This window comes from Gymnoscopelus microlampas, assembly GCF_963454915.1.
Source record: "Gymnoscopelus microlampas genome assembly, chromosome: 20".
NCBI classification, from domain to species: Eukaryota; Metazoa; Chordata; class Actinopteri; order Myctophiformes; family Myctophidae; genus Gymnoscopelus; species Gymnoscopelus microlampas.
This window is the reverse complement of record NC_139957.1, coordinates 9,584,461-9,605,956: the sequence shown is the minus strand read 5'-3', so window position 1 is coordinate 9,605,956 and position 21,496 is coordinate 9,584,461. Positions and strand designations below refer to the sequence as shown.

The 21,496-nt window shown below is 43.3% G+C and overlaps 2 protein-coding genes across 2 annotated transcripts; one reads left to right on the top strand and one right to left on the bottom strand.

The window, feature by feature from the left end:
* Window positions 1-6,598: 6,598 nt before the first annotated feature.
* Window positions 6,599-7,696, bottom strand: LOC311036838 (tubulin-folding cofactor B-like). The gene has a single exon (XM_084045843.1). It carries the CDS (start codon window positions 7,641-7,643, stop codon window positions 6,903-6,905), a length of 741 nt encoding a protein of 246 aa, XP_083901969.1. The 5' UTR covers window positions 7,644-7,696; the 3' UTR covers window positions 6,599-6,902.
* A 1,289-nt stretch (window positions 7,697-8,985) lies between these two features.
* Window positions 8,986-10,638, top strand: LOC311035992 (CTD small phosphatase-like protein 2; the record flags this gene model as incomplete). The annotated part of the gene is made up of 1 exon (XM_084044519.1): window positions 8,986-10,638. The coding sequence occupies one exon, from the start codon at window positions 8,986-8,988 to the stop codon at window positions 10,636-10,638; it is 1,653 nt and encodes a 550-aa protein (XP_083900645.1).
* Between the last annotated feature and the right edge of the window lie 10,858 nt (window positions 10,639-21,496).

Genomic DNA, 21,496 nt, shown 5'->3' with positions numbered 1-21,496 from the left:
GACGAGTGTAGGCTATTTGAAGTCACCATAGATAGCTTAAGAAACTGAAGGTCATAGCTCAACAAGTCCAACATTTTACAAACTTCCCTGCTGAAGTGACATAATTATTATGTCTGTAGTTTCCTATTACCTGTTGTGTAATGACAGATTTTCTTTTTTTTGCCGATGGGCTCCCAGATTGCCTGTAATGTACTCCTCACATGCTATTGATCTGCATGTCTTGTTATCACATCTCTTTGTTGGTCTCTCCAAAGGTCTTCTGCCATTAGTAATGTAAAAAAAAAATATAATACTGTATGCCACGCAATGATGTACCTGGGTAAGCAAAGTTTACTGTAAATAAAAAGATGTTTTTAAAAATCCTCATGTACTGCTTGTTGGTTCACACAAGCTGATGTCACGACTCGTAAGTATTGAAAGGTGCAGGACTCATTCGGCAAATAATGGTTATTGCATATTTAATGTAAGTAATTACATTAGTTTTAGATGATTAACACTCCAAAGATTGGTAATCCTTTAACAAAACACAGCCTGAATTTTACATTACAGCAAACACCCTACCTCTGAGCTTCAATACTCTCCTGCTTGCTAACATATTGTGCCACGCAATCACTTGGATGCAGTCACTGACTGCTATCTCTCTTCCTCAGATAAGAATGTGCCGACCAACAAGAAAAGGTCATCTGGGCTGTCCTCCAACAAATATATATAGCTCAGATAAAAGTGTTTTCTAAAAGTCAGCACGATTACCCAATTGATTTTTACATCAACTGGACACTTTATGTAGCCTATCTATAAGAGAGCGACATCTCAGGGAAAGGGAACAGAGGCTCTTTTTTGGTCAAATGAATATTGCTTACTGTCGATGTAAAAGTATTTGAAGTGAAATGAATCCGTTTTCACTATCAGGGAAATAGCCTGTGACTTGAGACTTAAGCACACCAGGGCCCCTGTTCAGGGGCCAGATATGCCTCATGTCACCACACGTTTCAGTCTTTCCTGCTAGTTGAGGGTCACACAATATCGCACAGTGGATTTAGTTCTCCCTTTTTGTCTTCATCACGGAAAGCCACAATATCTCTGGTCATCTAAAAAATATAGGACGTCTTCTGTCTGTGTTCCTCTCCTTCACCTCTCTATAGAGGATAGATGTGATTCTGCCAGTAATTCTGGGTGGGCTCTGATCTCCAAACTAATCAGATAACTGAATCTGATTACAGTTTAGACTGGAGGATGATGTGCATCCAGTCTGAGAACTGCTGACGGTCGCTTTGAAAAACAGAATGAGCACAGTATTGCATGAAGAACAATGATGTACTGTATGTATGTATGTATATACTCTCCTGCTTGCTAACATAAGTGTGTGTGTGTGTGTGTGTGTGTGTGTGTGTGTGTGTGTGTGTGTGTGTGTGTGTGTGTGTGTGTGTGTGTGTGTGTGTGTGTGTGTGTGTGTGTGTGTGTGTGTGTGTGTGTGTGTGTATATATATGCATATATATATGAATCTGTGTGTGTGTGTGTGTGTGTGTGTGTGTGTGTGTGTGTGTCATATAACCCCGAGGTGTGCCGAGCCGAATGGCATTTCTGACGAACCAACGGTTTACGAGAACCGGGAAAAGAAATCTGTCTTCCTGTGGGTCTGAGAAAGAGGCAGAAATTCTCCATGTGTTCGGGGGATTGTGCATCCGCTTCCACTGGTTGGGTAGGCTTTATGGGTTGGCATCACGTCACGTTTGTGTCGCTAAGCCAGTATAAGACCCTGATTTTCTAACCCAGGTTTGTTTATGGTTATGTGTGAGTCATAGTGACTTGCCAATATTAGCCTGGCATGGCCAGACTAATATCACTGCGTAGATATTAGTCTGGAATCTCTGTGTAGAACCTGCATTTTAAAAAAAATGCCTCTGGTGATAAACCCGCCCCATATTTGCATACTGGGCCCTGATTGGTCCCTAACAACTTCGGAGGGAGAGAAATCCAATCTCTATTGAGAGGGGCCAGACCTAATCTGCTGAGGGCACTTTGTTTTGCAATGGCAGATTCGTCTGGAACAGGCTATGCCAATACATGGGCGTATCGGGTTTGTTTATGGTTATGCCTGAGTCATAGTGACACATGGGCGTATCGGGTTTGTTTATGGTTATGTCTGAGTCATAGTGACATGCCTACAGTGTATATGGGCGTATTGGGTTTGTTTATGGTTATGTCAGAGTGACGTGGCCGTGATCCACCCGTCGCCCGGCCAGTCGGCCCTCCTATTAACCAATCCTAATATAGGATGGCTGAGGTACCTCTCCGCGATAGTCTCAACAGGTTATCTTGACTTAATGACAGGTCCCCCTGCTTTATACGTGCCACTGACAGAGCCTGTAATTTCATTTCAACACCTGAGGTGTTGAGGCCTGTTAAGGCAGAAATTCCTTCCACTCTGTAGAAGAGAATTTCCTTCCCATCAAAAACATCAGTTACTGATGCTCAGTTACTGTCTATATCACTAAGGCAATGAGAGCGCAGCAAGTCTTTCCGTCCCCAAAAGTTAGTTGAACAAGGAGTTGAAGTCCTAACCTAGGGGAGTGACAGATTGAATTTTGGCACCAAAAAAGCATTTTGACATGTGAATGTAAATTGTTTCGTTTCTGCCCACACTGCAGGAAAGTCATTACTTTTAAAGCATCCAAAGACCACTCATAATCACACTATAATGCATTTTAACAGGGATTTCTGACTTTGTGAAATTATTTGTATTATTGATTTAAATACATAAAGGCGCAGCTATTATAATGTATTAGGAGATTATTATAATGTATTACAGCTATGAGAATTATAATACACTATGAACCTGCTGTAATGCAATTCAACACATCTCTTTGTGAATGTCTTTTTGCAGTTCTTTTTATATGTGGAGATATCCTACCGGGTGGTTCTCAAAGTGGGGACCGGGAACCTCCAGGAGGTCCCCAGCACAATTGGTTAATATAGCATTGAAATCCTTTTAACCACTTTAACCATATTTTATGCTTTGACTCTTCAAAAATTGCCGATCTACAAGCTCACAGTACGCCATATATTTTTCATTTTAATCTTGAACATTTTTGTCAAAGTTTGAATAATTTATATATATTTTTAATACAATCTTCTCTTCTGGCACCTGGCACAAATTATTTTCAGGTGGGGGTCAGTTTGGGGGTACATATCAGTTTGGGGGTCCTTGACATGAAAAGGTTTGAGAACCATTGTCCTACCCTATGAGATGTAGTATAGTGATTATATTTGTCAGAAAACTTGCTATGAGATTGAGTTTGAGTATTAAGCCCTTGTTCAATAAAACTATACAAGATTATTGTACTACATATTTTAGTCCACACAATGCTGGATCTATATGAATGTTGTTGCAAGCGAAGCAAAACTATTTGATACTATTACATTACAATATCTCCTTTGACTCCTGCCTCCTGATCCTGGCATCTGAGCAGGATATTTCTTACAATGTTACAATGATCCCAGTGTTAAATGTCTTGAAAAATGCACATGCTCGGATTTACGGTATCGATCTATGAGGCACACTAGCTGATGGAATAATTATATTACACTAGTGCAGTGCGCATTATATGGACAAGGCAGCATTTTGTGTTTGCCAAATTCACACAGTTTTGATATGAATCAACACGATGCGTTTCAAGTTTCGTCCCTTCACTCATTGGATGGAAGTTGATATGGACCTCTAGGGGGGAAAAAATTACCTCTGGGGAAAGAAAATGCTTGCCTACCCCTGCTATAGAGCGTACCTTCTAAAGTTCTTTTGGAGATGCACTTCTGCACATCCACAAATGTGAAATGCTGCACTGTATGTCGTAGACACATCCAAGCTATATTAGAGCCTAAGTGCCGGACCGCTAGGCCAGCGGTCTGCGCCCCTGATGCACATTTAACCACAATCTATTCTATACAAAGGCTGCCTTACAGGGGTAGGTGACATACCTACAGTATAGGGTTGACACAGGAGAGCCATTTTCACGAACGTGCAGTTTGTTTTAGAGGCTATCTGCTCGACCTGTGGGTCTGTTGCCGCCTTCCAGAGGGCATAGATGTCCTGGCCGTGATGACCACGCGAGTTCATCATCTGCCTGTAAATGCATGGGTGGTAGGGCAGGTTGTTCTCCCCTGCAAAGAAGGCATGATCCTGTGGCGTGACGCCCACGACGTTGGCACAGATACCCATGAACACGTCGTCCGGATGGAGGCATTGAGGGTTAGAGTGGCTTAGTAGATCTTCTTCTCCACTTCGTCCCACTTGGTGCCCAGTTATCCGTAGTGCCCAGATGGTTTTGGTGCCCGCCTGACTGGTTACCGGCCAGGGTGACGGCTTGTGTTGCTAACCGGAATACTCGCCCCAAAACACGCTCGCCCCCATTTTTGTTTCGCAGACCAGGGGTTCTTGTATTCTTGTATTTGATTTACTGAGGATAAGGTTAGAAATAAGTTTAGGATTAGCCATAGTTTTACTGAGGTTACGTTTAGTAATAAGGTTAGGTTTTGGCACCATTTTACTTAGGTTACGTTTAGGAATAAGGTTAGTACAGATGAATACCACCGGATTTGCCCCGGGGCGACTGCCGTGTTTTGGGGCGAGCGTTTTGGTATTCCATGTGCGCCGCCTACAGGCTACAATGTGGGGAAAATTGGCAAACATTTTATGATTATTATAAGTGGTAACACATGTGAAGGTGGAAAAGTAGATGTTTTTTGTGGCAAGTTGGGAGAGAATTGGACAACAGACTGGCCGGACCGGGCTGTAATTAGGTAGCAAGATGTGTATGTGTAGATAATTGGAATCAGATGTTTTGTAGGCACGTCACATTACACATAAGGCATAAAAGACAAAGACACAAAAGACATTTAAAAGCATAATACAGAAATTTGTCAACGGGGGGGGGGGGGCCAGCCCAGCCCAGCCCAGCCCAGCCCAGCCCAAACATTAACGTAACTAATAATTGGGCCGCGCGCCCCGGAAATGCCCGTAATAATCATAAAACGGGAGCGAAAAAAAAACAAACATTTTTTTCTTTCTTTTTTTTTGGCCCAGTGGCCCACTGGCCCAGCGGCCCACCGGGCATTTGCCCGGTACGCCAAATGGCCAGTCCGCCGCTGCACCAATGTGCTGTTCGTTTTGTTTACCAGTCTCACATTGACAAATACGCTGCTCAGGTGGTACTGTATGTGACTCCACCTCCCTATTTCCACACGCAGCCTGAGAGGGCAATCTAAACCATGTAAAGGTTATCCTCAAATAATCCTCAATGTATGGTGTACTGCTGTTATAGAGTGGATGAACAGATACATCTGGGTTGATGGCTTGGTATGCCTTATATATTGTTCCCTCTTTGGATTGCAGTTTATGAATCATGTCCCTTCGGTCACTCTCAATATGATCTTGTTTCTCCATTATCTCAGATAAATGAGAATACATGACTTGGTTCTCCTTCTTTAGCAATTGAAGAACATACCACAAGGGGTCATCAAGCATGCCAATTCGCTGCTGTATTTTGATGAAGAACCTGGCTTGCTTTTCTCTCACTAAAGTTTGCAATGAAGGCAGTCCTGCTTCCAACAGGCAGGTTTTCTGAATCAGTCTACACACGTCTGTCCTTCCTTCAGACAGTAGAGCACAAGAGCACACTCAGCTCTGGATTTCTGTCCCATAGTGTAGTAGTGGTCAGAAAAGAAAAGAGGGGGAAAAAAGTCAGAAGTTAGAAAACAATAATTAAAGTGATGCCTGAGAAATTGTGTCAAGCCTAATTTATGATTTGTAGTTTCTATTGTGAGGACATGCAAAAACCACAGACAACACTTTGTGATGTTTTAGCACTGTTGGTGCTCGGAAAGCTCCTCCAGCCTATGCATTTAAACAAGTATTACTTAGGCTTGTGAGGACTTTCCAGTGCAAGAATGAAGCGGGTCCGATTTTCACATCCTCCTCACAACTTGAATTATGGTAAATAAGTTCCCCTTTAAGATCTAAACACGTGAATTATGGGTGTGCACTGTGCAGCAAGCAAAAAGAATGTCATTAAAGTAAAAAAGAAAAGAAAGAAATGAAGGAAACCTCAAGCATGGCCTGAGGGACATGTGTGTCTCACGCCAAATGAATGAATCGTAGTACAACCAAGTTGGTCTTCAAATATTGCTGTTTTGTAGCAAGAGACAGTCATGCATTATGACAATTATGGTAGACAACTAGACATCCATTCAATAAAAAAAAAAAAGATGAATTGCCATCACAGGGCTGTCGCAGGTAAATGAAAGCCAGCTCCAATTCAAGCATAATGGAAGTGAAAGCCATAACATTTACAGGGTGATATTAAAACAAAAGCATATCCATAAATCGTTTTCTTACTGCTCTCCTCAGGCTCAGTATTTCGTTGTACAAAAATATACGTGTATCTGAACATACTAACCACCTTTGTACAGATTGACGACAAGACAACAGCTCAACAAATTGGAAAGGCTGAGCTGGTATCCAAGCTGTCAAACATACTCCCATCTTCTGATTTTATTTTACTAAAGTTGGGAGCACAACATTATCAATATTCATTAGGACAGAGCCGTTTTGTTATGACTATATATAATGAATAGTATTCTCATCTCATATCCAAAAACACAAGAGATGCAGTGGCCATCTAGTTGTCGTGAACTTGTGTTACTGAGGGAACACAAGGTGCTGAAATACCTCCTGACAGGTGTTTGGAATCAAGAGCATAGCTTCCCATCTAGCACAAAACAATGACATTAGTTGCAATAACAATGCCTTCCCTTCATCTCAGGTTGACAAAGGGACAACAAAGCACTGTTGTGATTTCGAGGTAGGTAAAACCCTCCTTTCCTTTGAGCGAGCAATATCCTGGTTTTACATCTCGTCCAGACCAAAGTCCTCCTCAGGGAAGTCTCCCACAGTCACAGTCACGGGCTTCACAAATGCACCGTATTTGTTCTGACATTCAAAATACTGCTTCCCACTGACACTTCCATCATGTTTTCCAAGGGGCTCATCATACTTCACACCCACCCAATAGCCTGGCTTGAAATCTGTTGTACCAACATACATAACTGTGCCAATCTTGGTGGGCTGCCCCGAGACCTGCACTTGGCAGCGGTTGCCAACATCGATGTTATCTGCAGCGGTCTTCTCCTCAGCTTCTCTAGCAGCAAGCGTTGCTTCCTTCTTTGCCGTCTCTTCATCGTTGAAGCGTCCAATCTTGTGTTTCTTTAAGAATGACCTTGCAGAATCTTGTCTCTTCCCATAAGCATCGTCTGATATTTCAAATTTCTCCACTTGGGACAGGTCACTGAACTCCCCTGTCTGAGCTCCACTGCGGTCAGTGACATGTATTCTGCAGTCATTGTCGACATGGTAGGAACCTAGCAAGGCTTCATTGTCATCTAGTTTCTGCAGGAACGTGTCGCTGATGCTGAACAGCTCAAGGTCCATACAGGAGGCAGGTGTACCCACGATCATTTCCAACTTACCCTTTAATTCTGCTATGCTGATACCTCTGTTAAATTTGCGATTCTGCTCGAACGCGGAGAAGGTAGATGTCAGGCGCACAGCCACCGTTGGGTTGGAAATTACTGTCACTCCACCGTCCATTATTAAATGCGTATGCAGATATCCAATAAGTCTGCAAAAGAAAACTGTGTATGTCTTCCTGTCTTCCTTTGAAAGAACTTCAAAAAGCAGTAATGGACAGATGTTCAAAAAGATCAGTGATCAGACCATGGATGTTGGTCTCTGTAAAATTGTAGAACAAGTGGGGAATGGTGAGGGGTTGTATGGTTACAGTGGAAAGGAAAAAAGGGGGCCTCCCTCCCTTTAATTTTGGGAGCAAAGTACAGGCAAATAGTATGGATTTTCAGCTGTATGATGTTCTTTGTTGTCTATTACAAGTATATACCTTATCATGTCAAGGAGTCTGACAGACCTTACAAGAGAAGCCTAGAACCAATGCTTCCACCCCTGACCACAGGTTTCAAAATTCCCCAGGCCCGCCTTTGATTCTTCCGTAAGCCCCTCCTCCCAATTGCCGTTTGCCAAGTACCATCAAGGGGTCATCTGAAGCTCACACCCCAAATCTGGGATCATTTGGTCTATCGCTCCCCAAGTTATTCCCGGGTAACTTCTTTGCGGACAGAGATCTCGTGACTTATAGTGTCATCCAGAGTCATATAAGGAGAGTTGCGTCACCCCCCTTCACTTCAGCGGGCCAGTATTCTACAGAGTCTTCTATCGGTGAATAGTAACAAAGCCCTGAACCAGAAGTTTACGGAATGCACTGGAGTCTTGATAATATTATCTCGTGACCAGTGACGACGCTGTGGTGTCATATTGCAGTGACATCATATTGACCTAAATGTAGTTCTCAACGTTGGGTCCGTGGACCACCAGGGGTCCAAATGGACCCTTACTGGTCTGCAAGTCTAGAGTGTACAGATGGAACCATACACAGGAGTTTACAATGTAAAGATTGGGGGTCCAGTATAGTTCATTTCAGTGATTCAACCTTTGTCCATTTAGGGACCCCCAGTTTGATATGCACTGGACCCCCAATTGATACCAGTCTTTATCTCTGGCACACCTGGTGGTCCCAGGACCCGACGTTGAGAACCAGTGATGTATACCATGTATCTATGACATATCTATGACGTATCTATGACTCCAGCTTTGGGCAAGCTTTCAGCCTGATCTAACCCTTTCGACCTCCATAATAAAATGAAAGTCACAGGTCGTGTGTAAGTCCATGGCCAGAGGCAGACAATGTCTGAAACACAACAGTGTGTCATTTCACTAATGACCCTTGAGAAACTACAATACTGAACAGAAAACAGGATCCGATCACAACAACTGCTGCCCCATGTTCTACTGAGCTTGAACCTTTAATATTCTCAAATTGGATATATTGTGGATCGCTGTCAACCTTAAACGTAACTGAGAAATGAGGTTGAAAATACGTAAGGTGTCACAGAAACAAAACCCTAGCCTGGCAGCACGCCCATCCTGGACCAAGCGGAGACATTCAGAGGTAGAAGAGGACAGTCTTAGTAGTGGTGGCCTCAGCTTATTGTCCTCCATCAAGAAGTTCATCGGAGGAAATACCGTCACGCTGGAACTGGAGAACCCAGCCAAGAGGACGCGCCTCCATTCTGACGTGGACAACTTGATCACCTCTACACCCCGGAGCACTGAGGTTCACAGGATGGGCTCCGTCAATGGACAGGAAACAAAACATGACGGGAGTAAGGAGAAGCCCAACGGACAGGCTGTTGAGGTGCCCACCAGCCCTCCCAGAACCACCCTTCTGAGAATGCATAAGACCCCCCAGCAACCTAACCCTAGCCTGGCACCCCGCCCATCCCGGACCAAGCGGAGGCATTCAGAGGTAGAAGAGGACAGCCCTATTCGTGGTGGCCTCATCGGCTTATGGTCCACCATCAAGAAGGTCATCAGCGGAAATGCTGTCAAGGTGCAACAGGAGAACCCAGCCAGGAGTACGCACCTCCACCCTGACGAGGACAGGGTGGTTGATAACAACTTGATCACCTCTACACCCCGTAGCTCCGGGGTTAGCATGAGGGGCTCCGTCGATGGACAGGAAATAAACCATGACAGGAGTAAGAACACGAAGAACGGGCGCCAGAAGGAGACAAAGGCTGTCGGGGGGCCCGCCAGCCCTCCCAGGAAGACCCCTCTGAGGACCATCTTCTCCCCCGTCTGTAACTTTTCCTCACCAGTTAAAAAAATCTGTTCTGGCTCAGATTCAGCAGACACCACTGCCACCGCCGACAACAACCTCTACTCTAGCATGCCCCAGGTTCCACTGCTGCGAGCTCACCACATCCCAGAGGCGCCCCCTGAGGCAGAGGAAGGCTCCAGTCCTGAGATGGCCTATCTGGATGCTCCTCCAAACAAGGTGCCAGCAGAGGCCACCTATGAGGAGGACTGGGATGTCTTTGACCCATATTTTTTCATCAAGCACATCCCTCCACTGACAGAGGAGCAGCTTACTCGTAAGTCAGCCTTGCCACCGAAGGCGCGTACCGTGCCTGAATTCTCTCTGGTCCTAGACCTGGACGAGACATTGGTGCATTGCAGTTTAAACGAGCTGGAGGATGCAGCACTTACATTTCCCGTCCTTTTTCAGGATGTCATTTATCAGGTTTATGTCCGCTTGAGGCCGTTCTTCAGAGAGTTCTTGGAGCGTATGTCTCAAATCTACGAGATCATAATTTTCACAGCCTCAAAAAGGGTGTATGCAGACAAACTCCTCACCATCTTAGACCCTAAGAAAAAGCTAGTAAAACATAGGTTATTCCGCGAGCATTGTGTCTGCGTCCAAGGAAATTACATCAAGGACCTTAACATCTTAGGCAGAGACCTTTCCAAGACCATCATCATTGACAATTCACCACAAGCCTTCGCATATCAGCTTTCCAATGGAATCCCAATAAAGAGCTGGTTCATGGACAAGAACGACAATGAACTTCTGAAGCTTGTTCCTTTCTTGGAGAAGTTGGTTGAGATGAATGAGGATGTGCGTCCACACGTTCAAGAGCAATTCCACCTGCAGGACCTGTTGCCCCCTGATTGAGCGCTGACATGAAATAGACTGAGAACAATTTAGGACAGATTTAGGACAGATTTTTGAAAAACAACAACTTGGATTATAAACTATAATACCGAATTGTCATTTGGCAACCCACACCTCTGGGCTTTCTGAGTTACGCCGGGGACAAATCTCTGTGTGACCGAAACACACACACACACACACACACACACACACACACACACACACACACACACACACACACACACACACACACACACACACACACACACACACACACACACACATTCTGTAAATTATAGTATAGGTAGATAACATTACATTACTGTTAGCCTTTTTTCCAAGCTTTTTTTTTTTATTCCACCTTGCTCTAAAGTAAAACATCAAAAGAAAGATCTTTAAAGCCAGACCCGGGTGGAATTCTTGGAAATATCTATGTGTAGATAAACTTACCATTTACTGAGGACAAAACCAGGTAAATTCCTGTTTTTGACTGACTCTGGGGCTGGCTTATGTCTCTATGCTAGTAGAGGTCACGATGCTTTCTGAATGTAATTGAACATGTCACATAGAACAGAACCAACTGTACCCAGTCCCAAACCTCTGGTGCTCATTTTGTTTTTGTCTGATAATGACACTCTTTGGCTACAGTACGGAACACTTTCAATGGGAATGACAGGCCTGTCGGAGGAAATGTGTGTCTGTGTATATGTCTGTTTAAAAAACATGGATTTCCCATCCCAGCTGTTTTGTCATACTTTTAGCCTGTAGCCTTAGAAATGTATAATTATGCATTCCTCTGTAGCATAATTGAGTTTGTTGAGTTCTACTTATGACATTGTTCGTTTCATTTAGTTTTTGAACCCTTTTGTTCTGTTAAGAATATGTAATGTTAATGGTTCAACTCATATAGGCCTTTGGCTCAGAAAGATTTTATGGGGATATTCCACTATAAATCAAACCTATGTTTGTTCTTTTTCATATGAATTGGTGGCTTCCCCCTGGATTATACTGTATATGGCCTCTGTAACATGGTTATGTGTCAAAGTTTTATTAGGAGTGAAGACGTCAGTTCTAAATATTCTGGCTGAACTCTTTCCTTTAGCCTACTTGTGTTGCGTCATTTAATGGCTATGTCGGTAGTATTGAACTATTGTAGCACATCTCTGCCAGTGTGTCACAATGCCATGTGAGAGTGCGGACTAGCCAACATCAACTCGGGACTCCTGAGTCGCTGCCCTCTACACCCTCCTGCGTCAGGGTCTTGAGCTCTGCAGTATTGTTAGCGCCACTGTCATGCCGCAGTGTATCTATGTAGGTATCCCACACAGTGTTGCCAGATCCTGTGAGAGAAAGCAACCAGGTCTAGGAAAACCAGCCCAAAAGAAGCGACGATGGGCCACATGTGAACTTTAACAAATACATCAGCTATTTGAAAATAGCCGATCTACAAGCTCACAACGCGTCGCGATGCGACGCGTTGTGAGCTTGTAGATCGGCTATTTTCAAATAAAACCTTGCGGGAAAATTATAATAAGCAGATCTGGTAACCCTGATCCCACAGTGTCAGTTTGCTTGCCACAGTTCCAGGTGCCTGATGCAGTGCCCAGCCAGTCTCATTCCCACAAAGTCTACCCAAGGTACAAACCTATGGCCAGACTTTTTTCAGCCATATCTAGAACAAGCAACACACATTATTGTTGAAAAACAATTCGCCTCACTCGCCTGACAGGTCCACTACTTGTCTAGTGTTTTTTGTGTTTTATCAATATTTTATCGAATTTTTATTTTTCACATTATTTTATTTGCCTTTTTTATTGCAGTTGAAGGTGTTGCATTTGAGAATGCTATAGGTTGACAGACATTTATATATACGTGTTTGTCCTATTTCAGCATGGAGAGCAGGGGCGTAACTAGGACTTGACAAGATCAGGAGCTTTTCAGAGTACTTTTCGGGGGTGGCCATAGCTGAATGGAGCCTCAAGTCTGACCACTTAGGCAGCAATCAACTGGGTGAAGCTGAAAACTGAATTTCCCCTGCTAGATCAAATAGGTCTAATAAAAAGATATTTTGATACTAATGATTTAGTACAGACTTCTACAACAATAGTCAATAATATATAGGTGGGGAAATAGGCTAATTAACAGGGGAGACAGTGAAACCTACTATCTGAATATAGTAATTCAGATGATAGATTCAATAGGCTACATAAATAAAGAAATAAAAAAATGTTTAAATGATAGTATTAATCGACTACAACTCATATCGATTGCTGGTTAAACGGTTATCCCTAGATGGAATGCACTGAAGTCAATGAGAGTCTTGGACAAGTAAACACTATCTTTGATTTGTCAATTAGTGTCAGCCTAATTGACTGGTGGAGCAGGGGAACCTAATTTCGAACAGTTAATTTAAATGGGACATTCTAGCAGAAGCCTGTCCTGGAACTGTTAGTGAATAAAACTTGTATAATCCCAAAATGTATAAAATTGATTAGATGGTTGATTTCAGTGATTCTTCTGTAGAGGAATATACCATTCGTTAGGTTTTCAGATATTTGTATCTTCATTAAAAACAGTTTTGAAAATGACATCCTGAAAAATGGCCTGTCCTCAGACAAAATGGACCTACCTATCTCTCAGTTTTGTCATTCTAAATACTGTTATTTAGGGAGTAAATATGATTATTAACTATTTTAAGTTGTTATCATTCACATAAATTGATTAAAAACATTAAATTATACATTATACATTTTATAAATAGTATTTTAAAACTGTCCCCATGTTTTCGGTCAGTCCTGTCACGTACATCACCGCATGAAAAGTGTGCTATGCCTTTAAGGACACGCACACACACACACACACACACACACACATACACACATACATATGTTTTGGGATTATACAAGTTTTATTCACTAACAGTTCCAGGACAGGCTTCTGCTAGAATGTCCCATTTAAATTAACTGTTCAAAATTAGGTTCCCCTGCTCCACCAGTCAATTAGGCTGACACTAATTGACAAATCAAAGATAGTGCTTACTTGTCCATTTCCCTCCCATCTGAATGTGTCATGTCTCTGTGGCTCAAGAGATGTGTCACTGTTTATGAATCAAAGATTTTAAGGTTCAAAGCTCCTAAAGAACATTTTCACTGTCCATCCAAATTCTAAAAGGTGGGTTAAGTATTAAGTCCTCCCATGCATTTTCCGTGCCAGCGTAGCTCAAGAGATAATTCCAGGGTTTATAAATGTAAAATTTAGGATTCAAAGCTAAATAGAGAGATGCTTCGTAGAGATGCTTCGTAATGTCATAAAAATTCATACCCTTTTTGTCATTTATAAATTCCTTAGTTTCAGATGATCAAAACTATAGCAGTTTTGGTGTTAAATCAAGTAGGCTACATTGTTCTCACTTTGGACTGGACATAAAAAAATATGTCTGTAAAGTGTTCAACTATAGTTCCTCAAACAGTGCTGTATTATGACCACAGATCCTCTTTGATTAGCTGAATTAAGTTTAAGAAAATACCACTTTGCACTCATGGCATGCAGCACACCAATCAAATCAATGATCAATTATAGGCCGAGCTCCATACTTCGTTTTGAGGTATTCTAGTGACTCAGGGATAACAAATTACGTAAATTGAATCCAACCACTTAAATGTAATGTGTATTTATTGCAACCACCAACCAAGAGTGTTGCAAACGGCTGAGTTTGTAACAAATGGAGGAAACTCACACAAACAAAGAACGTTTAAATGATTTTATTAAAACTAACTTAACCCCATATGGGTAACCGGTGTCCCTCAGGGCTCAATACTAGTGTATTTTCTGTTTTGTGTTATTGTGGGGAAAGCTTTGGCTGAAAATAGCCGATCGACAAGCTCACGTGTCGTAGTGAGCTTGTCGATCGGCTATTTTCTGCTAAAGCTATCCCCACAATACGGATACTGGGGTGGTTAACAGTGCTTAAAGGGAAAGACCACTTGGTAGACGTTTGGGTTGTGTAGTTAGCTTGCCATGATGCATCTCCAAAGGTGGGCAAGAAATCTAAAATAATTGCTCCATTGATAATTCAAAATATGCTCATTGAATTACATTGTATGCTGAAACAGCTCTCAAAGTCACTTTTAGCACAAACGAAAGCAAATAAAGTTGATTTAGACAATATAAAATATCACCAATATTTATGTAGGCATATTTTGAATGATCAATAATTAAATATAAAAATAGATAGCTGTGCTGTAAACAATTTAGGCTGACAAGAACAAAGTATTATGGCATTGTAGCTTTCTTTTTGTTTAAACTAAAGTATTGTATGACTTCATTGTTTATGACACAGTTGATTTCTTATACCAGGGGTCTTCAACCTTTTCAGGCCAAGGACCCCTTAGCTGAGACAGAGATGAAGCAGGGACCCCCTCTACATATTGTATAAAATTGTGTTTCAGATTAAACTTTATTGTTTTGGTCTGCTCTTTTTCCCCTCTACACCTATCTCTTTGCCTCCGTCATGGTCCAAAACTAAACTTTATCGGCGACCTGACCGGGTCGAATTGTCCTGGGTCGAATTATCTGGTGACCTTTATTTTGTGCTTACCATCCACTACATCATTGAAAAGTTGATTATATTTCTTATAGGAAAACCATGTTAGATACATGATGAATAAGAACATTATATTTGTATCAGAGAAATTCATTAGCAAACGATTCTAACACACATTTGTTTGTGACAGGGCCTGAAATTTAAGGGGTGAATGTGCATAAAAAATAGTTTTATTCAACTGTAAAAACATGCTGAGATATGGCATGATAATGTATTTCTCATAGATCAACATGCTCTCCATATGACCTCATTTTCAGATTCAAGAATATGTTTTAGAAGTGGAAATGTACGTTTCTGGTAGAATGTCTGCATGAATTAAGTCAACATCCATACTGAGGTACAGACCGCTTGTTTTATAACCGCAGTGGCGTCACATGATCCACCATGTGGAGCCACAGCGACATTTAGTGGCCAACGGTCAGTATTGCATTTACATGCTGAGTTTTTCAAACAAACCCTGTGGAAAATTAAGAACATTTAAATTAAGGCTAACGCTAACCTGACACGCAGCTGGAACCAAAGTGGACTAGAACAGGGGGTCAACGTTTTTCAGACCAAGGACCCCCTAGCCCTAGCTGGGAGAGATTCTGACGTGTAAAAACAAAAAAAAAGAGAAGTTAACTGTTCTGTTCTGGATCAAGCTTAATCAGCCCTAGTGACTACTCTGTGTGCGTGTGCGTGTGCGTGTGCGTGTGTGTGTGTGTGTGTGTGTGTGTGTCCTTCTGTATGACCTTCTGTATTCAGTCTTGAGCTAGACTGCATGGAACAACATTGTGGGAGTTAAGTGGCTGTCCCGCTTCTGTTCTGTCAAAAATAATTCAAAGCTGGCTTGATCTGCTGTTTGTTTTAATACTTAATTAGTCAGGAAGGTAAACGTCATGAGGTACGTTAAGGCTAAAAGGATAACACAAGTCCTGGGGACTTGTTTCCATTGTGGTCCTATGAACTAGATTCCATTTCAGGGGGTCTAGTTCCAGTCCACAAATATTCAATATGTGGAATACTGTAATTGTGGAACATTTGTTTGCGCAGCTGTGTATTCACAAGAAGAATAAAGAGATAATAAGGAAATAAGTGTGTATTGAATTGTGATTTGTTTGTAAACCTCTGTGTACTGTATTCCCAGTTTTCAGAAGGTGGCATAACCATTTGATCTTGTTCATTTTCCTGTAGCTTTGTTTGATTAGCTTAGCAGCATGTTAACTACTAACTATGTTAAAGCTACAGGAAAATGAACAGGAAATGGGGATTACAGTTATGCACCGAGCCTAGAAGAAGTGGATTGTTTGATTAGTTTATTGAATATTAAAATTCAAAAGGATAAAAAACACAAGAAAGCCCGTAGGCTTGTTTCAATTGTGGTCCTTTGGGAAAGGGGACATGGGGAGCTACAATACAATACAATATAATAACATAAAAAACATAAAACAAGGCCAAATAAAACTTACAAATTCAAAAAGGACAAACAGAAGACTAAACATCAACTAAACAAAAACTAAGATTGGGGTAAAGATGTCTATAATTAGTCTAAATTTGACGTAGAAAAGATGACCACATTTGGACTAGAATAAGCCCTTATGTAGAGGTTTGGACGTTCAGAAGACATCCGACAAAGACGCAATTAAAACTTTCATTCTGCACCCTTCAGGGACCAAAATGGGACGTTCAAAAATGACCTCATTGCACATTGGGAATAAAATAATATACTGTATATGTGAAAACATCTGTTCCATTCCTGTTGTTCCCTGAAGATGAAATGGTCAAGCTCGTTTGCCTGACCCCCAATTGTTATAATTGATCGTTCCTTCCGACCGACCGAGAGGCATACCGGACCGAGGTGGAAGGGCAACACTGCCCTCTAGTGGATACATCCAGTTTGTACATGCACATGTTAACCCAGAGTACAGAAGTCCTGACGTCACTCGTCCATCCCCTGGGTTGTAAAGTCATTTCCCTATGGAGAATAATATTGGGTCATCATAGAATCGTCTCATAAGAATTGTGGTCCAAAAATAAACAAACTGCCTCGGCGATATTGTCAGGGAGGAGCCTCGGCATTGTTTATGATAGTCAGTCACTCATATTTGAAAAAGTCCGTTTCTGGCAAATTTAACTAATTCGGCAGAAGTAACATTAGCGTTTTCTCACCGTCAGTTGATGCTTCATATCCATAAGAGTAAAACCGCCGGGGTCATTTGTTTATGTTTGGAACACAGTTCTTATTTGACGCGATATTAAAGACGTCTATGGGAATTCAGAACAGGGGGGAAAAGGTTTTAAAGGTTTACGGTTCTAGAGGTTTTACATCTTCTAAAGCTCTAAGGTATTCTCTAAAATTCAAATGGTAGCCGATATGTCCTAAGTAGGCCGAACGTTGTAGAGTTGGAACGGAGTTTGTAGCTAAAAGTATGAAGGACTAGTTAGGGGTCAAAAAACGGGCCGAATACGTAGTGACAATGACGTCAGTGTGCTCGCTAAGTATATACTGTTAGGCACATACGTGAAATGTGTCCTCTGCACTTTAACAACCAACAGCCTCAAATCACTGTAAGATTGCCACATTGTTGACCTGACCTGGAATCGTACCCAGGACATCCAGGACCTCTGGTTCACCAGGCAGGCCCACTAACCACTCAGCTATGGCACTCTGATTAACATCATGTCAGAAAATGAATAGAAACAAAAGTCTGACTATACTGAGTCAGAGTCAAGCTTTACAAAATGTAAGTTGTGTAAAAAAAAAAGTCTGACTATACTAAGTTGTTATTTGTTTGTTTAAGTCAGGCTATACTCTACTCAGAGTCATAAGTTTACAAAATGTACTAAAGTACAGTGAACGTCTGTGCGGTTTGTCTTCATCACTGAAAATAACGTACATGTAAACAGATATAAAACTGCTGTCATGTGCAGTTGGGGTGAAGAAACACAACGATTTCACTCCTAGTAGTACCTATTTGATTTGACATCCTGACTTGCTGCTGTGGCTGAGGCTTGAACTTGTTACCTGCGGCTCACTAGTCAGTGACTCTATCCATTCACCTACAGCTGTTTCCTTGTAATCTGTGGTTCTAAAACCTTTTGTTGTCAACCCCCCAAATTGACATGTATTTGGGCAGTGGACCCCAATGTGAAAAGATGTAGTGTCAGGGCCCCCCATGAAAAAGATTTATATTTATGCTGTAACACATTTTAAAGTTATTTGTCTTGTTTGTTGTTCAAGTCAAAGCACCAGGAAGGCTGTACTTGAGAGCCATCTGTTAGCTCAATGGGTTGAGACACAGTATTCATGATCCAGAGGCCATGAGTTCAAATCCCATTGATGTCTTTCCTATGAGTCTTTCCTTTGCAGACTGGCTTCCAGAAGATCAAGTGAAAACCAGCAGGAAGGCTGTATTTGTCATCCAACTGTTAGCTCAATGGGTTGAGACGCAGTATACATGATCCAGAGGCCATGAGTTCAAATCCCACTGGTGTCTTTACTGTGATGCTTTCCTTTGCAGACTAACTTCTAGAAAAACAAGTTAAAAGCACCAGGAGACCTGTAACTCTCAGCCAACAGCATAGCTCAACTGGTAGAGCGTCTGTCCAATAACATGACTTGACTTCACTTGAGTGGGTTCGATTCCCACTCGTGTGAAGTTTCCCCGGTATCTTGGGGCAACGGATAAATTGACTGATATCCTTAGTGATGCTTCCCTTTGCAGACTAACTTCCAGAAAACAAGTTAAAAGCACCAAGAAACCTGTAACTCTCAGTCGACAGCATAGCTCAACTGGTAGAGCGTCTGTCCAATAACATGACACTTCACTTGAGTGGGTTCAATTCCCAGTCGAGTCAAGTGTCCCCGGTAACTTGGGGCAACGGATAAATTGACTGATATCCGTAGAATAACTTGTAGGAGTGTGCTGGTTCAAATCCAGTTCAACCCAGGACCGAGCGGTCCTGGGTTCGATTCCCACTAACGTCAAGTCCCCGGTAAATTGGGGCAGCGGATAAATTGACTGATATCCGTAGAATAACTTGTAGGAGTGTCCTGGTTCAAATCCAGTCACCACCTTAGTAACTGAGACCGAATCTGGCCAATTCGGTCTCAGTTACTGAGATAGATAGAGGGTGTGTAGAGTGGGCGGAGTAGAGTAGGGGTAGAGTAAAGAGGGAATGTAGTGGGAGGAGTAGGACTAGGGGGAGGATTAGGAGTAGGACTAGGGGGAGGAGTAGAACTAGGGGGAGGAGTAGGACTAGGAGTAGAACTAGAGTAGGGGCCAGAGTAGGAGTAGAGGCCAGAGTAGGGGGAGGAGTAGGGCCAGAGTAGGAGAAGGGGTAGGGCCCAGAGTAGGGGGAGGAGTAGGGGGAGGAGTAGAGCCAGAGTAGGAGAAGGGGGAGGGCCCAGAATAGGGGGAGGAGTAGGGCCAGAGGAGGAGTAGGGGGAGGGCCCAGAATAGGGGGAGGAGTAGGGCCAGAGTAGGAGAAGGGGGAGGGCCCAGAATAGGAGGGGAGGAGTAGGGCCCAGAGTAGGGGGAGGAGTAGGGCCCAGAGTAGGAGAAGGGGGAGGGGTAGGGCCAGAGTAGGAGAAGGGGGAGGGGCCAGAGTAGGGGGAGGGGCCAGAGTAGGGGGAGGAGTAGGGCCCAGAATAGGGGGAGGAGTAGGAACAGAGGCCAGGAGTAGGGGGATGAGTAGGGCCCGGAGTAGGAGTAGAGGCTGGAGGAGTGTAGGGGGAGAGTAGAGGGCCATGGTTTTGGTTTCTGTATGTAGGTGGTGGAGGGAAGGTAGTTAAGGCCAACATTCCTATTTCCCTCTAGTTGTCCTCTTATTGCAAATCTCTAATAAAATTTCACCTCCATACAGAAACCAAAACCATATCCCTCTCCTGGCTCCCTACTCTGGCCTCTACTCCTCCCACCTACTCCTCCCCCTATTCTGGGCCCTCCCCCTTCTCCTACTCTGGCCCTCCCCCTACTCTGGCCCTACTCCTCCCCCCCCTATTCTGGGCCCTACTCCTCCCCCTATTCTGGGCCCTACTCCTCCCCCTACTCTGGGCCCTACTCCTCCCCTCCTATTCTGGGCCCTCCCCCTTCTCCTACTCTGGCCCTACTCTGGGCCCTCCCCCTACTCCTCCTCTGGCCCTACTCCTCCCCCTATTCTGGCCCTACTCCTCCCCCCCCTATTCTGGGCCCTCCCCCTTCTCCTACTCTGGCCCTACTCCTCCCCCTACTCCTCCCCCTACTCTGGGCCCTACCCCTTCTCCTACTCTGGCCCTACTCCTCCCCCTACTCTGGCCTCTACTCCTACTCTGGCCCCCTACTCTAGTTCTACTCCTAGTCCTACTCCTCCCCCTAGTTCTACTCCTCCCCCTAGTCCTACTCCTAATCCTACTCCTCCCACTACATTCCCTCTTTACTCTACCCCTACTCTACTCCGCCCACTCTACACACCCTCTATCTATCTCAGTAACTGAGACCAAATTGGCCAGATTCGGTCTCAGTTACTAAGGTGGTGACTGGATTTGAACCAGGACACTCCTACAAGTTATTCTACGGATATCAGTCAATTTATCCGCTGCCCCAATTTACCGGGGACGTGACGTTAGTGGGAATCGAACCCAGGACCGCTCGGTCCTGGGTTGAACTGGATTTGAACCAGCACACTCCTACAAGTTATTCTACGGATATCAGTCAATTTATCCGTTGCCCCAAGTTACCGGGGACACTTGACTCGACTGGGAATTGAACCCACTCAAGTGAAGTGTCATGTTATTGGACAGACGCTCTACCAGTTGAGCTATGCTGTCGACTGAGAGTTACAGGTTTCTTGGTGCTTTTAACTTGTTTTCTGGAAGTTAGTCTGCAAAGGGAAGCATCACTAAGGATATCAGTCAATTTATCCGTTGCCCCAAGATACCGGGGAAACTTCACACGAGTGGGAATCGAACCCACTCAAGTGAAGTCAAGTCATGTTATTGGACAGACGCTCTACCAGTTGAGCTATGCTGTTGGCTGAGAGTTACAGGTCTCCTGGTGCTTTTAACTTGTTTTTCTAGAAGTTAGTCTGCAAAGGAAAGCATCACAGTAAAGACACCAGTGGGATTTGAACTCATGGCCTCTGGATCATGTATACTGCGTCTCAACCCATTGAGCTAACAGTTGGATGACAAATACAGCCTTCCTGCTGGTTTTCACTTGATCTTCTGGAAGCCAGTCTGCAAAGGAAAGACTCATAGGAAAGACATCAATGGGATTTGAACTCATGGCCTCTGGATCATGAATACTGTGTCTCAAC

Bases quoted from the DNA above. Each gene is read 5' to 3' on its own strand.
- LOC311036838 (XM_084045843.1), bottom strand. From the start codon at position 7,643: ATGGACGGTGGAGTGACAGTAATTTCCAACCCAACGGTGGCTGTGCGC.